This window comes from Ammospiza caudacuta, chromosome 20 (genome assembly GCF_027887145.1).
Source record: "Ammospiza caudacuta isolate bAmmCau1 chromosome 20, bAmmCau1.pri, whole genome shotgun sequence".
NCBI lineage: Eukaryota > Metazoa > Chordata > Aves > Passeriformes > Passerellidae > Ammospiza > Ammospiza caudacuta.
Genome location: NC_080612.1, coordinates 6590852 through 6606768, shown reverse-complemented (window position 1 = coordinate 6606768; position 15917 = coordinate 6590852). Strand labels below are relative to the sequence as shown.

Below are 15917 nucleotides of genomic sequence, written 5' to 3'. Positions count from 1 at the left end.
CCGCAGCCGCTGCAGCCTGGCTGGGCTCCCGTGGAGGGATGCTCTCACACCCTTGGCACCCCTGCGCTGGTACACTGCTCCAGAGCATCCCCTGTGCTGTTACTGAGCTCCAGAGCACCCCTTGTGCTGCTACCGAGCTTTACAACATTCTTTGTGCTGCTACGGAGCCTCAGAGCATTCCCTGTGCTGCTATTGAGCTCCAGAGCATTCCCTGTGCTGCTATTGAGCTCCAGAGCATTCCCTGTGCTGCTGCCGTGCTCCGGAGCATCCTCTGTGCTGCTACCAAGCTCCAGAGCATTCCCTGTGCTGCTACTGAGCTCCACAACACTCTTTGTGCTGCTACCCTGCTCCACACCATGCCCTGTGCTGCTACTGAGCTCCAGAGCATCCCCTGTGCTGCTACCCTGCTCCAGAGCATCCTCTGTCCTGTTACCGAGCTCCAGAGCATTCCCTGTGCTGCTGCTGAGCCTCAGAGCATCCCCTGGGCTGCTACCAAGCTCCAGAGCATTCCCTGTGCTACAACCTGGCTCCACAACATCCCCTGTGCTGCCACCAAGCCTCAGAGCATTCCCTGTGCTGCTGCCCTGCTCCAGAGCATCCTCTGTCCTGTTACCGAGCTCCAGAGCATTCCCCGTGCTGCTGCCCTGCTCCAGAGCATCCTCTGTCCTGTTACCGAGCTCCAGAGCATTCCCTGTGCTGCTGCTGAGCCTCAGAGCATTCCCTGTGCTGCTGCCCTGCTCCAGAGCATCCCCTGTGCTGCAAATGAGCCTCTGAGCATCCCCTGTGCTGCTGCACCCTGCTGCAGAGCCAGGGCATCCTCCACCCCGCTGTTCCTTGCCCCAGGTACATCCCCTTGCTGTACCCTGCTCCCACCCTGCCCGCCACTCCCTGCTCCCAGAGGAACCGGGGGTGATGCCCAGCTGGGCTGTGCGGTGTCTGGGGGAATCCCTGTGGATCTCAGCCCATCCCAGGCTGGCTGCAGGAGGAAAGGCTGGGAGACAGGGAGGCAGCTGCTGCCTTTCCTGCCTGGAAACCCTTTGCTTGCCGGGTTGCAGGCTGTGAAAGGGAGAAACTCCAGGATACCAGGACCTGCTCTTCCCAGCTCAAAGCCAAGAAGAGCAGGGTGTGGGGTAACACCAAAAAACAGCCCAGCTCTGCCAGCTCAAAGCAGAGTCCCCAAGAAAAACAGGGAAAACCCATCCAGCCTTTCTTATCTTTCTCCTCAAGAGGCAGCAGCTTCCAGAGCAACTCCTGGCCACACTCCCATCTCCCGCAGGCACAGGGAGGGGACAGCAAAGCTGGAGGAGGCCTCAGCACCCTCTGACCCATCCCCAGCTGGTGTGGGCTGTGGGATGGGCTGGGAGCTGCTGGGACAGCTCTGTCCCCTCCTGCTCCCAGCAGGACCAGGCACGGCCCAGCTGTGCTGGAGGCAGGAGGTGAGGTGGGAAGTGAGGGGGCAGGACCTGTGAGCACAGGGAAAGGAGGATTTTGTTCCCACACCACCTCCCTGCCCTCTCCGAGCAAGTCTTGCCCAGCTGTGCTGCCACAGCCTGCCTGGAAGATGCTTCCATGCCTCAGTTTCCCCACTGATGGAGATCTGGACTGGGATCAGAGTGCTGGGAAAGCTCTGTCCATGGGAAGTGGAAGAGAAGCAGCCAACAGGAGCCTGAGCATGGGGCCAGGGCCACCCCACAGCTCATGTGACTGCCGAATCCCACTAGGAACAAACCCAAAGAAAATCCAACCTCAAACCCTGATCCTGATGGGGTTCGGGGTTGTACCCCAGAGCTGGGGTGGGGAAAGGTCCAAGCTGAGCTCTCAGCTGAGTGGGAATTAAATTAATTTCAGCCCCCCTGAGCAATTTGAGCCTGGGATTTGGGACAATTTTTGGCACCAAGAACTGAGCTCTCTCCTCCAGTTTTGGGGCATCTCCTCTTCTCCAGGTGTTTGCTTTTACCCAGGGCTTTGAGGGGATGACAGGAAAACAAATCAGCTCTCAGAGCACTTTCAAAGGGCTTTTATGTATTCACAAAAACAAACCCACACACGTATAAGAAAAAAAAAATTGGAAAATGAAAAAAACCCAACCCAGGAATATGCACAGTCTCTTAACAACAGAATTGCACAGACAGAGGAGTGAGCTCTGTGCCACTGCAGGAGCCCTTCCCCACCCTTGAACCCCATCCATGAGAACATGGAAATCCTTTTCCCAATGTCCCAGCAGGAATCAAACACTTGGTGGTGAAGGTGACTGGTGCTGCAGGCTGGGTCTTTCCACCTGAGCTGGGAGGAAAACAGCCTTTATACCCCAAAGGCAGGGCACTGGGGAAGCTGCAGGCTCCTGGGTCCCTTTATTTGCTCTGGGAAGGGATTTGGGGTCTTCCCTACGGTTTTCCATCTGCTTGTGTCCTGTCTGCCAGCTCCCTGCCTGCCCTGGGAGCTTTTGGGACAGAGCAGCCAAAGCCAGCACAGGATGGAGAAGGATGGGGGGACTGCAGGGTATCCCCATCCTTTCCCACAACTCAGGAGGTTTTTAGGGCATGGACTGGCTGTGCTGAAGCCCCCCAGGAAGGGAAATCTCATCTGAGCTCTCCTGAACCCCCCAGTGTTAGCAGAAGGAACAGGTGAAACAGGCACAAGGATTGCAGATGGTGTGAGATCCAACGCCTGCATTTCTGCTGCATGGGAATGGGGGAGGAATTGGTATTTCTGATGCCAAAATGGGAAGAAAAAGCTGCTATTGGGATTGCTGGAGGGCTTGCAAAGCAAATTGCAGAACAACAGTAACTCACTGCAGAGCCACTGGAGCATCCTGGTGTGATTTCAGCCCCCTTTTTACATTTTCTGAGTATAATTTAACATCATTTTCACAGCAGAAAATCCATTTTTCTTTCCTCATCTCTTAAAAGAAATGGCTGAAACCAACCAGATTTCACACCAGAAGCAGTTTTGTTTTTCCAAGGGGCAGTCTGGGGGTGGGTGGAGGTAGGGGGAAGCTTCAGCCACTATTTCAGGAGCTGAGGAGAACCCAGTCCTCACCCAACTCTTCCCATTCTCAGACCCCAAACATCCAATTCCTGGGCAGCAGAGCTCCTAAGCCCCACACAGCACTGAGCCAGAGGCTATTCCACATTGTGGCAAAATAATTAAAGCCTTCTCCATTTCCCCTTGTGCTCCTTCAGCCTCCCATTCTCAGACCCCAAACATCCAGTGCAGGGAGTGCATCCAGACCAGCACCAAGGGTCCAACCCCTCTCTGTGGCACTGCCACCAGCTCCCTGCAGCCTCCCTGTCCCCCCTTACCTGCGGGAAGGTCATAGGATGTCACAGACAGCACCGGCATCCTCGGAGTGGTCGCAGTTGTGGACGTCCCAGCGGATGTGGGAGCAGCGCAGCAGCGAGGGCTCGTGGCCCTTGCACTTGAGGTTGTCCAGGAAGATGTAGCCGGTTCCTTGGCCATAGTGAGCCTCCCCCCAGGCTGCCAGAGCGTGCCCACAGCCCAGCTGCCTGCACACCACCTTGGCATCCCGCAGGTCCCAGGCGTCGTCGCACACGGTGCCCCACTGGTGCAGGTAGAACATCTCCACGCGCCCCTCGCACCGGTGGCTGCCATTCACCAGGCGCAGGGACCCTGGGGAGGGCAGGGGGTGAGGCAGCTCCTGCCTCTGCCCACCCCAGAGCTGTGTTCCACTCTCCCTGCCTGCCCTGGGGTCAGCCCGGAGCTCCCCTACTGCCTTTTCACCTGTCAGAGCTGGGGGTGGCCCTCAGAGCATCATGGAACAGACAATCACCTCTGTTCCCACCTCTGCCCCTTTGGTCCATCACCTCCTCTCCCCACCCTGATGTCCACCACCTCTGCCTGAACCAGCCTTAGGGGCACCAAGAGAAGCCATAACTTAACAGTGTCATCAGTTTTTCCCCCTCCCCATGATGTCCCCCTGGTTTTTTAAGATTTTCTAAGCCTTCTGATGTTGACATTCTTGCAATGAACTTTCTCACACGCTTTCTGTAAATAAGTCATTGTTTTGCGTTCCTTTATGGAGGAGGAGAAATTTGATGGACTGTTGGTCTGTCCAGTGTCATTGGAGAGGTGGCACTTTCACCCTCCAATCCACTGTCACTTTTGGAACACTATAAATGTTGGAATCAGAAAATAAACTTCCCTTTCTTCACCTTGAGAACAGCGGTGTGCACTTGTGTTCTTTTGTGTCCTATAGCAACATCATGGGCAGCTCCAGGCACTGCCAGATCTTGTGTCTCTGCCTGAGCCATTTATTTTTCCACCCTGTGCCAGCATGGAGCATCCCCAGGGCTGGCACTGTGTCCTCAGGTGACACCCCAGTACTTACCCTCCTTGGGACGAGTTGGGGCCAACGTGGTGGTTGTAGCAGTGGCCTCTTGGAAATGGTCGTCAGTGTCATCAGCACCTGGTGCAGCAGAGGAGAGGTGGGAAAAGTGACTGAAGGGAGAGGGTCAGTCAGAGCCCGCCAGCAGTGGAGTGGGATGGCTGCAGGGATGTGGGGTGGGATGTGCAGCCACTCTGAACAAATGGGGACCACAGGGAGTGACACATTCCAGCCATCACCCACACCATGGCACTGATTGCCACTACTCATTCTTCACCCCAACCCCATTGGGGGACCCCATTTCCCACACCCAGCCTGAGCATGGCCAAAATCCTCCCTACATCCATTGACTTTCCCACTGAGCTGGGCTTCATCAGAGACCTCCTGTCACCCTCTGTTCCAGATTGCAAGGCAAGATGCGTTCTATCACCATCTGTATGGCAGTTGTCTTTTGTCACATGGGCAGTTTGCCTTATCTCTCTCTTTGAGTGACCACATTCACACCTCCCTAGGGAGGGGACATTGCTGATAACAGCTATTGAATGTCCCTGCATGACTGATAAGAACCACAACATCCCATTGGGAGATGTGAGCCCAGAGGGAGGAGCCAAGCATTCCTACATGGATATAATCTGGAGGTTCTGGAACACCAGCACGGCTCCTCCACTGGATTCCCCAGAGGAACAGCAGCTGCCTCTTCTCCCACTGGATCTTCAGAGGAAGAATCCATCCTTCTCTACAGGATCCCTGCTCCAGCAGAACCACCCCTGACACTGCAGGAGGGCTGAGCCACAATTCCAATGGCACTGCCACCAACACCCTGACCCACAGGGTGTCAGGTTGGGTTCTGACTCTGTCAGTGTTGTTCTGGTGTACTGCATTGTTTATTTTATCCTTTTATTTTTCTGCCCTGTTAAAGAACTGCTATTTCCCGCTCCCATATTTTTTTGCCTGAGAGCCCCTTAATTTAAAATTTACAGCAATTGGGAGGGGTGGGGAGGGTTTACATTTCCCATTTCAGGGGAGGCTCCTGCCTTCCTTAGCAGGGAGTTTTGGGGTCTGAGAGAGTTTTGGGTTTACATTCTCCATTTCAGGGGAGGCTCCTACCTTCCTTAGGAGACTCCTGTCTTTCCAAACCAAGACACCCTCTCCCCCCCGTCTCACCTCGGCAGATGACCCCGGCATCCTCGTGGTGGCCGCAGTTGTGCTGTCCCCAGCCCAGGTGGAAGCAGTCGGCCAGGCGCGCCTCGCCGCCACCGCAGCCCACGTTGTCCAGCAGCACGGGCCCGCTGCCGTAGCCGAAGGAGCCCAGCACGGTGGCGGCCAGGGCGCCGCCGCAGCCCAGCTGCCGGCAAACCACCTGGGCGTCGGGGAAGTCCCAGTCGTCGTCGCACACGGTGCCCCAGGTGCCGCCGTGCCGCACCTCCACCCGCCCGCGGCAGCTCCCGTTGCCGTTCGCCAGCCGCAAGCCGCCACCTGCGAGCCACGACCCGGGGGGAGCAGGGCTACACAGGGTGTCCCCTGCTGTCCCTCCGAGGGCGTGGGGTGAGCCCCTGGTTTTTGGGGTAAGCCCTGGGGTTGTGGGTACACCCCCCTGGGGATGTGGGGCAAACCCCTGTGGGCATGGGGTCAATCCCTGGGGTATGAGGTAACCCCCTGGGGACATGGGTGCAACCCCCTGGGGATGTGGGGCAATCCCTGTGGGTGTGGGGTGAGCCCCCAGTTTTTGGGGTAACCCCTGGGGACATGGGTACACTCCCTTGGGGATGTGGGGCAAACCCCTGTGGGCGTGGGGTCAATCTCTGGGGTATGGGGTAACATCTGGGGACATGGGTACAACCCCCGGGGATGTGGGGCAATCCCCTGTGGGCATGGGGTGAGTCTCTGGGGTATGAGATAACCCCTGGGGATGTGGGGCAAACTCCTGTGGGCATGGGGTGAGCCCCCAGTTTTTGGGGTAAGCCCTGGGGACATGGGTACAACCTGGGGATGTGGGGCAAACCCCTGTGGGCATGGGGTGAGTCTCTGGAGTATAGGGTAACCCTCTGGGGATGTGGGTACAACCCCCTGGGAGTGTGGGGCAAACCCCTGTGGGCATGGGGTGAGTCTCTGGGGTATAGGGTAACATCTGGAGAGCTCAGGGTGACCATGGGGATGTCAGCTGAGCCCCTGGGGACACAGGGTGAGTCCTGGTGATGAGGGGTGACACTGGCTACATGGGGTGATTCCCAAGCAGCACTGTGAGCATGGAGCAATCCCTGGAGATGTGGGATGAACCCTTGAGTGTCACGGGGTGAGCACCCTGTGGGCATGGAGTAAACCCTGGGGATATGAGATAATTCCTGGGGCATGGATTGAGCACTTGGAACATGGGGTGACCTCTGGGGACATGGAAGGAGCCCTGGGGATGTGGAGTGACCTCCACCAGGGACATGGAGCTCCAGCAGCAGCTGCACACTTACTTTCCTGCTCGATGGTCAGGAGCGTGGTGGTGACCACCTCAGTGGCCTGGGAGGGCTGGTCCCTGCTGTCTGTCACTGCTGGGACAAGTGTGGGGACATGTGGGCATTGAGGGGTCCAGACCCAGCACCCACTGCCCCATTCCAGTTGGTGCCAGTGACCATCAGCATCATTTCTGTCCCCTGCCATGGGCAGTGTCACCCCTCAAGCGTCACCCATGCCTGGCAGAAACCCCAGGGTGGCCAAGCTGGGTCACAAGAGGACACAAAGGACACAGCTTCCCCCGCAGATGAGTGACTGCCAACCTCCTACCTGTGGCCGTGGCTGTGAGGGTCTCCTCAGAGTCCAGGGCCAGCGAGGTCGTGAATGATGTGATGGTGGATGTGTCCAGTCCTGTGGTGACACAAAGGGACAAAGGTGACACCTGGGAGATTTATCATCAGGATTCATTAGCATTCATACTTCATTATCCCCTGCCCCTCTAAGCAAGGTCTAGGCGTGGTGGTGCCATTAAGGAGGAGCCAGAGGGGATGTGGATGTTTAGGCAGGAAAGGACCAGCCTGAAAAAATTGTCCCTTTTGTCCTACATCATCCCCTTTGTCCATTGACAGCAAGAAAGGGAAAGCACTGGCACTCACTGCTCCCGTCATTAGCCACGATAATGAGGGAATTCAGGGGGATTATTAAGATTATAAACAGTAATCAGTGAAGGATGGCAGGAATACATCATTTCAGGAGGGGAAGGGGAGGCAGGCTGGGCCTGGCACCGTGCCCAGACCCTGGCAGCCTCTCTCTCCTTCCGGACACGGGCAGCTCGTTTGCAGCCAGCAGAGCAGGGAAATGGCAGAGGGAAGTGCAGGATGGCAGATGCATTTCCCTGGCAGGAGGGGCAGATGCATTTCCCTGGCAGGAGGGGCAGGTGCATTTCCCTGGCAGGAGGGGCAGGTGCATTTCCCTGGCAGGAGGGGCAGGTGCATTTCCCTGGCAGGAGGGGCAGGTGCATTTCCCTGGCAGGAGGGGCAGGTGCATTTCCCTGGCAGGAGGGGCAGGTGCATTTCCCTGGCAGGAGGGGCAGGTGCATTTCCCTGGCAGGAGGGGCAGGTGCATTTCCCCTGCAAATCCCCACCCTGGCTGTGCTCTGGGCTCTTGCTGTGGTGTTGCTACTCCAGGGTACCATGATGAGTGTGGATAAGGAACAAGGATGCTCCCACAGCACAGAGCTCAGCCTTGAGCATCTCAGCATCTCCCTGAGGCCATTTCTGCTTGGAGAACAGGCTGTCCCTTGGTTTTTCCCCACCCTGAGGGCAGTGCCCTGCCTGGTACCTGCACAGATGACCCCGGCATCCTCATGGTGGCCGCAGTTGTGGATGCCCCAGCCCAGGCTGTAGCAGGCAGACAAGAAGGGCTCACTGCCGTCACAGTTGACGTTGTCCAGGAGGATCCGTCCTGTTCCATAGCCAAAGTAGGCATTGCTCTTGTAATCCAGGGCTTGCCCACAGCCCAGCTGCTTGCAGACCACGCTGGCATCGCTCAGGCCCCAGTCGTCATCGCACACGGTGCCCCAGCTGCCGCGGTAGAAGATCTCCACCCGGCCCTGGCAGGTGTCGGGGCCGGCCACCAGGCGGACGCTGCCGTCACCTGGGGGTGGCAGCACGAGGTGAGAGGGATGTGATGTCCCCGCACTGCCACCGTGCCCGTGATGGCAAAGGAAATGAGTGAGAAACAGAGGGGAAGGGGTGAAGCTTTAGAGCAATGGGGCTTGGGAAGCTTGGGAATTTCTGGGATAGGATGTGGCCATGGACAGTACAATGATGGGGTTTGGGGTTCTGCAGCTCAGAGAGGCTTCAAGAGGGACAGCAGGTGACAGGATGTCCCCCTGCAGGCTGAGCAGCTTACTTTCCCCGTCCTGTACCGAGGCTGTGAGGGTCCTGGTGGTCGGTCCTTCGCTGACTTGCGTGGGTGAGAACTCTGCAAAGGGAAGCAGAGAGGTGGCACCTGCTGCTGCTCCACCTGGGAGAGGGAGGGATCCCTCCCACCCTGCTGCTCCAGGAGGGTCTGTACCAAACCAGCCCCAGCTGAAAATAGAGAGGTTTGCAGCTGCACCAGAGCTCTCTGCCAATGCCTCCAGCCTTTATTCTGCCCTCAGACCCAGCTCCCCACCTCCTTTCTCACTCCTTCCACCTCTCCTCTCCAACAAAGCCATGATTTAGTTTCCTGCTTGATCCACAACTTCTGTTCTCTGGTTGCTGTCAGTACAACCCACCACCAACCCAGCATCCCCCTGCCTTTCCATCCCTCCTTTTCCAAGCCCTGCTTCTGCAGGACGTGGGGATTCACAGAACAGCTGCTCCAGGTCTGCAGAGCCTCCCTTTCACAGCTCACTGGTGCCTGGCTGATGAGCAAACCTTGCACAGCGAGGGTGGAACGTGCGTGGGGTACATAAGGGTCCTCACAGAGCCGTCCCACTTTTGCTTGCCAAGTTCAAACACTTTCCACTGCTTTTCTCACCTTTAGGAACATCTCCTACTGAAAAGCTCAGCAGTTTAAAGAAACACAAGTCAAAAGGGGAAAGAGCAGTTGGGCAGCAACTGACTCAGAGGCAGGAGCGTGGGTGGGCATGTGCTCCTTCCCCAGGGATCATGCAAAGTCCCTGATCTGGGAGTGACAAGGAACACAAAGCAGGCTGGTCACCTTATGGAGCTGGGAGGTGACCTGGATTGAGCAGAGGAATGAGAGGAGAAGGCAGAAGACATTTGGCTGACCCAGGTCAGAGAACCAGGCTCTAAGACTCTTGGGCTCCACCAAGGCAGAGTCAAAAGGGGAAAGAGCAGTTGGGCAGCAATTGACTCAGAGGCAGGAGCGTGGGTGGGCATGTGCTCTTTCCCCAGGGATTGTGCTGGAGAGGGCACAAAGTCCCTGATCTGGGAGTGACAAGGAACACCAAACAGGCTGGTCACCTTATGGAGCACCAGCCTGTGGAGCTGGGAAGTGACCTGGATTGAGGAAATGGGTGAGAGGAGAATGCAGAAGATGTTTGTCTGACCCAGGTCAGGCTCTGAGATAAGACTCTTGAGCTCCACCAACCCCACTGCAACCCCCAAGTCTTGCCCTCCACAGTAATCCCATGCTCTCCTGTCCCCCGAGGAACCCACCCTCATTACCATTGCACACCACAGCCACATCCTCATAGTGGTAGCAGTTGTGGATGCCCCAGCCATGGCTCCAGCACTCGCTCAGGGCCGCCTCCGAGCCCTTGCAGTCCACGTTGTCCAGGAAGATGGGCCCGGTGCCCTGGCCGAAGGTCATGGCAGCGGGCAGGGTGATGGCATGGCCACAGCCCAGCTGGCGACACACCACGTTGGCATCCACCATGTCCCAGTCGTCGTCACACACGGTGCCCCAGGAGCCGTTGTAGAGGATCTCCAGGCGGCCCTGGCAGCGGCTGGGCCCGTTGGAGAGGCGGATCTCTGCAAGGAGGGCAACACAGATCTCCCTCAGCAGGCCATGGGCAGCAAATCTACATCAAACTCCTGCTCCTTAGAGAAAATCATGAGGATCTCCAGCCAGCTGGGCCTGCTGGAGAGGCGGATCTCTGGGAGGATGGCAACAGAAAGCTCCCTCAGCAGGCCATGGGCAGCAAATCTACACCAAACTCCGTAGAGAAAATCATGAGGGTCTCCAGCTGGCTGGGCCCACTGGAGAGGCAGATCTCTGGGAGGATGGCAACAGAAAGCTCCCTCAGCAGGCATGGGCAGCAAATCTACACCAAACTCCGTAGAGAAAATCATGAGGGTGTCCAGCTGGGCCCGCTGGAGAGCCAGATCTCTGGGAGGATGGCAACACAGAGCTCCCTCAGCAGGCCATGGGCAGCAAATCTACATCAAACTCCTGCCCCTTAGAGAAAACCTCTAAGGAAAATCTCTACGTCAATCTCCTGCCCCTTCTCTGGGGCACAAGGCTGTTGTCATCTTGTTGCAGGGGTTCCATACTGTTGTCTCCTTATCACAGAAGTTTCATACCTTCTTGGTGTTTCTCCCCAGAGCACTGACCCTGTTCTTCACAAAGCAGCCAACTGACTCCAGTTTCCTTCCCAACCAGCCACCCCACTCTTTTATAGCATCTTCTCACTGGTCACAGCTGTGGCCTCTTAAAGTCAGGCTTGTTCCTAATCTTTGATAATTGGCCCAGCTGCAACTCCTTAGGGATGAGATTACTTTCTACACTATCTTTATTTTCTTATTTTCTATCCCCCTACACGAGGCAGTTGTTGGCTTGGTGCTGCCCTGCTGGTGGGACATGGGCTCCCCTCCATCTGCTGGCAGCAGTGGCTGTGCAGACACAGCACATCTCAGCCCAGGAACGAGATGCACCATCACCAAGGCCAGGTTGGATGGGGCTTTGGACAGCCTGGCCTCGTGGAAGGTCTTCCTGCCCATGGCAGGGTAGAGTGAGATGGTTTTTAAGGTCCCTTCCAACCCAAACCATTCTGTGGCTCTTTGGTGCTCCCATCATCTCCCCTGCTAATGGGCAAAAACCCAAGGGTGAAGGAAAAAGCAGACATGTGGCACCACATCTTGACTTAAATAGGTGACAAGATGCAATTAGCAAATTCTTATTAGCCTCAATGAATGCTTCCAGAGCTGGTGGGATGGATGGAGATGATCTCTCAGGCTGCTGGTGATGGGGAGCAGGCATCGAAGTACCAGGGTCCACCACATCAAGGGAATTATTTACTTGTCTGTGATACATGGCACAGGGACAGAGACTCAGCAGGAGGTAGAAAAAATCTCCTCTCAGGATAATGAGCAGAATAGGGATAATAAAGAATCTTTATTTTTTTTCTGTAAAAGAAGTTTAGCTTTTTCTTGCTGCTTTTTGTTCCAAACCAATATCTTTCTTTTTTTAAATTCCCCAAATCCCTTCTTTTACCTAAAAAGTGCATTTTTCAACTACAAAACTTCCTGGAGAAAAGCGACTTTCAGAGAAGAATCTCACCTGGGAATGGCAACATCTCAGGCTCAGACTGCAAGGGAGTGGTGCCTGCAAGGGAGAAAAGGAGGGATCAGCTCTTCCCAGGGAGGAGGAGGTGCAGCTTGGAGAGTGATGGCAGCAGGGATGGGATGGAAGGGTGGTGGGGACTGGCAGGACCCAGCAGCCCTTGGATCCTTCCCTTTCCTGCAAAGTCCTGGAGTTTATAGGGGAAAAATGAACACTCTTCCCCAGGGCATCACTTCCTCTACTCCATGGGTGGGGAAACTGAGGCACGTGAGTGACTGTGACTCTGGTGGGATGTGAAGCACAAGGTGACATGTGTGACCCTAATGAGCCCAGTGACCAGCAGAAGCCACTCCTGTCTTGGGCCAGGTCTTGGGGACCTTTTTGTCCACCCCTGGCCCCATTGCTGCCTTGCTGTTGGCCCTGGGCAGCTCCTGCATCCCCCTGCCCCATCACCCCCGTGGAAAACTTGGGTGGTGAGATGGGAACAAGGAAAATCAACCCTGCCCAGCTTGAGAAACCCAGTGGAGATCTCCTGATGGAAGCCTTCTGATGAAACCTTTTCTTCTATTCTTTTAGTATAATTTTAATGTAATATATATAATAAAATAATAAATCAAGCCTTCTGAAACATGGAGTCAGATGCTCATCTCTTCCCTCATCCAAGAACCCCTGTGAACACCGTCAGAGATGGGGGGTATGGAATGAGATAAATTTTAAGGTCGCTTCCAACCCAAACCATTCCATGATCCTGTGGTGCCTCCATGCTGATTACAGCACCCAAGGGCTGATCAACACCTCTGGTGCCTCTGTGGCCTCTTTTCCTCCCTCTGCCTCAGACCAGCCCTGTCCTGCCTCACTCTCAGCCCACCAGCAGAGACGTGGAGTGTCACCCTGGTTTTTTAAGATTTTCCAAGCCTTCTGATGTTGACATTCTTGTAGTAAACTTTCTCACACGCTTTCTGTAAATAACTCATTGTTTTGCATTCCTTTATGGAGGCGGAGAAAGTTGATGGGCTGTTGGTTTGTCCAGTGTCATTGGAGAGGTGGCACTGTCACCCTCCAATCCACTGTCCCTCTTGGAACACTATAAATGTTGGAGTCAGAAAATAAACTTCCCTTTTTCTTCACCTTGAGAACAGCGGTGTGCTCTTTTGCGTCCTATAGTGACATGGAGGTCAATCCCTGCTGCTCTGGGGGTGGATGTCACCACTGTGAGAAGCAGTGTGAGCTGGGGGGACAGTGGAGAAAATGAACCCACTTCCCTTTTCCTTGCTAGGATGTTACCTGGGAGACCATTAAGTCAGCCAGAAATGAGGGCTGTCAAAGAAAGACCTAGAAACCCCAGGAAAAAGGAGAACAAGACAAATGTCTGGCTGTATCCATGACTTAACAGGGATGCTGGGGTGAACATCAGCAGCCAGGGAGCCCCAGCGTGGTCAGTGCTCCTGCCCTACCCAGCTGGAGCAGGCATGGAAAGGGATGCTGTGATTCCAGCAAGAATTGGGGATTAAACAGGTGAGACCACGGCAGCAGAGAGGACAGGGGAGGATAGAGCAGCCCCATGGGCTGGACAACAGGGTAGAGGTAATTCAGCTCACCAAAAGTGGGGAGATGTGGGGGTTTCTAGGAAGAGTGTTTGATCCTAGCTTGTATTGATTTTTAACACCTAGTCCACTCCAGTGCCAAGAAAGCAATGGATAAAAAGGACATTGATAAATATTCATCTCCCTTTGAGTCAAAATCAAAGCTCTGAAATATTCATTTAAGAGCATCCTCCAGCAAAGTCAGGAAAGATCTGAAAAGAATATGTCTGGTGTGTCTACAATAATAAGGGGCTGTCTTTTTGAGGAGAGATGGAGCCCTCCATGTTTCTCTGATCCAGCTTCACAAAGCCAAAAGAAAAAGGGAAACTGCTCCAGTAAACAAAAACACCAAACGGGAGGACAAATGGCCCTTCATTAGCGACTAATCCGTGCCCATCAAGGAGGAGAACGAGGAAAGCCAGGCGATGCAGGGGACAGGGACAGAGCCACCAGGGTCCCCACACCAGAGTGTGAGCGCGGATGCTGCCACAGCACCTGAGGGGGAAGGGAAGCACCAGCAGAGGGGGTGGGAAGGTAAAACCCGATTTAACTCAATTAGGATGTCTGAGCACATCTGAATCCCCAGTTTTCCCGCTGGCTGTGCCTTGGTGGGTTTGTTGAGGCAGGAGTGCGTTCCCCGCTGTAATGACATGGACAGAGTCACACTGGGATCACCTCGCTGCCCCAGCACTGGTGTGGACCCGCCTTCCAGAGCAGGAATGGCTTTTCCCAGGTCTATTGAAAAGCTTCCTGGCTGCACAGTGCCTGCCAGGAGTGAGCAGAGCCCCTTGTTCTCAGGGGATGGGTGTCATAGACATCTTTTATGAAAAATCCTTTCCTTAGGATTTTTCCTCCTGAGAGGCCTCAGGAACAAAATGTAAACATTGATTATCTGCTGCTGTGGAATGCAACAGGTGCATCTGTGATTGGTCTCATGTTAGATGTTTCTAATTAATGCCAATCACAGCCCTGTTGGCTCGGACAGAGAGTCCGAGACAGAGCCTTTGTTATCATTCTTTGCTATTCTATTCTTAGCCAGCCTTCTGAAAAGGAAATCCTTTCTTCTATTCTTTTAGTATAGTTTTAATGTAATATATATCATAAAATAATAAATCAAGCCTTCTGAAACATGGAGTCAGATCCTCATCTCTTCCCTGAACCTGAGACCCCTGGGAACACTGTCACAGGATGGGTGCTCATTCCACCCCTTTCCTTGGCAGGACAGGTCCCTAAGTCCTGGGCAGCAACTTCAGGAGCATCCCTTGGCCATCAGCATCTCCCCATGGTGCTGCCTGCTCCAGAGCCCAGAACTGCTCTGTCACCAGCGCTGGCAGCACCTGCCCTGCACGCTGGGCCTGCCATCACAGCCAGGTCACGGTGGGACATGAGAGCTGAACTTGCTCCCCCATCCCTGTGCACACTCAGCACTGTAGGCGACACCACAACAATCCTGCACCTGGAGAAAATCTGCCCACAAATCTGATGGAGAGGGATCACAGTGCTTAAACCCCCTCCCACCGCCCCAGGCAGGAGCTCACCGGTGGGGCTGAGGATGAGGAGGATGAGGAGCGTGGCTGGCATCAAGGAGAGAGGCAGCACCTCGGTGTCCGGACAGGGACCGAGCGTCATTGCTGCTGTCAGCCCCTCCTGCAGGCGAATTTCCAGAGGACACCTCCCTGAAACATGCAGACAGCAGAGTTAGTGGTGGTGGCCTGCAGAGCCTGTGGTCACCAAGGGCTATGCAGGACCTGTGAACATGTCACTCCTCAGCATTTCCAGGAGCAGTGACCAGAAGACACACGAAAATCTGGATTAAGTGAGAACAAGCAAATTGTTTTTGAGTGGCAAGATGAAGCTGAAGGGCTGTATTCCCCCGCCTGGGAGATACTCAGCAACAGGGAATGTCAGCAGAAAATGAGGAAGAGATTCAGTATCGTAAGATTCTATTTCCCCCTCGTTTACTGCTCACTGCCAAGGGGTGGATTTCCAGCTCTGTCTCACTCGAAGACTCTTGGGGAGGGGGATGGGTGCTGGTCCAGGACTCCTCTGGGATCCCAGACCCGCATCCCTGCTCTCCCAGCTGGGGGCAGCGTGGCTGGGGGAGCAGTGCCATCCTGAGGATGCTCCCACCACTGGGAGGATGCTCTGCCATCCTGAGGATGCTCCCACCACTGGGAGGATGCTCTGCCATCCTGAGGATGCTCCCACCACTGGGAGGATGCTCCTGCACACCTGCTCCAATGCTGGGCTATCAGGCTCAGCTCTGTTGCCACCTTTCTCTTCACAGAGAAAAGCAAGGCACAATTCTTCCCAAAGATTTCTGAGATCCACATTCTCTGAACCTCAGAGAGAGGGAAAACGCAATTCTTATCGCTTGCTGTGCCTGTGTTTGTGCAAAAGTAGAATGCAATATGGAGATTGTTTATCCAAAGTGATGATGTTTTGTTTCCTTGGCCTATCGTGTGTGTGTGTGTGTGTGTGAGGACTGTTGGGTGACAGTCATGAGATTCAGAGCAGTTGTGTGCAGATTC

At 55.0% G+C, this 15917-nt stretch overlaps 1 protein-coding gene across 1 annotated transcript; it reads right to left on the bottom strand.

Annotated features, from left to right (window-relative positions):
* Window positions 1-2133: 2133 nt before the first annotated feature.
* SSC4D (scavenger receptor cysteine rich family member with 4 domains) lies at window positions 2134-15015 on the bottom strand. The gene is made up of 11 exons (XM_058817964.1): window positions 14925-15015; window positions 11801-11845; window positions 9967-10272; window positions 8702-8773; window positions 8129-8443; window positions 7118-7198; window positions 6808-6885; window positions 5510-5821; window positions 4349-4426; window positions 3303-3630; window positions 2134-2283 (listed from the first exon to the last, which is right to left on the bottom strand). The coding sequence occupies exons 1-10, from the start codon at window positions 15013-15015 to the stop codon at window positions 3314-3316; spliced, it is 1695 nt and encodes a 564-aa protein (XP_058673947.1). The 3' UTR covers window positions 2134-2283; window positions 3303-3313.
* Between the last annotated feature and the right edge of the window lie 902 nt (window positions 15016-15917).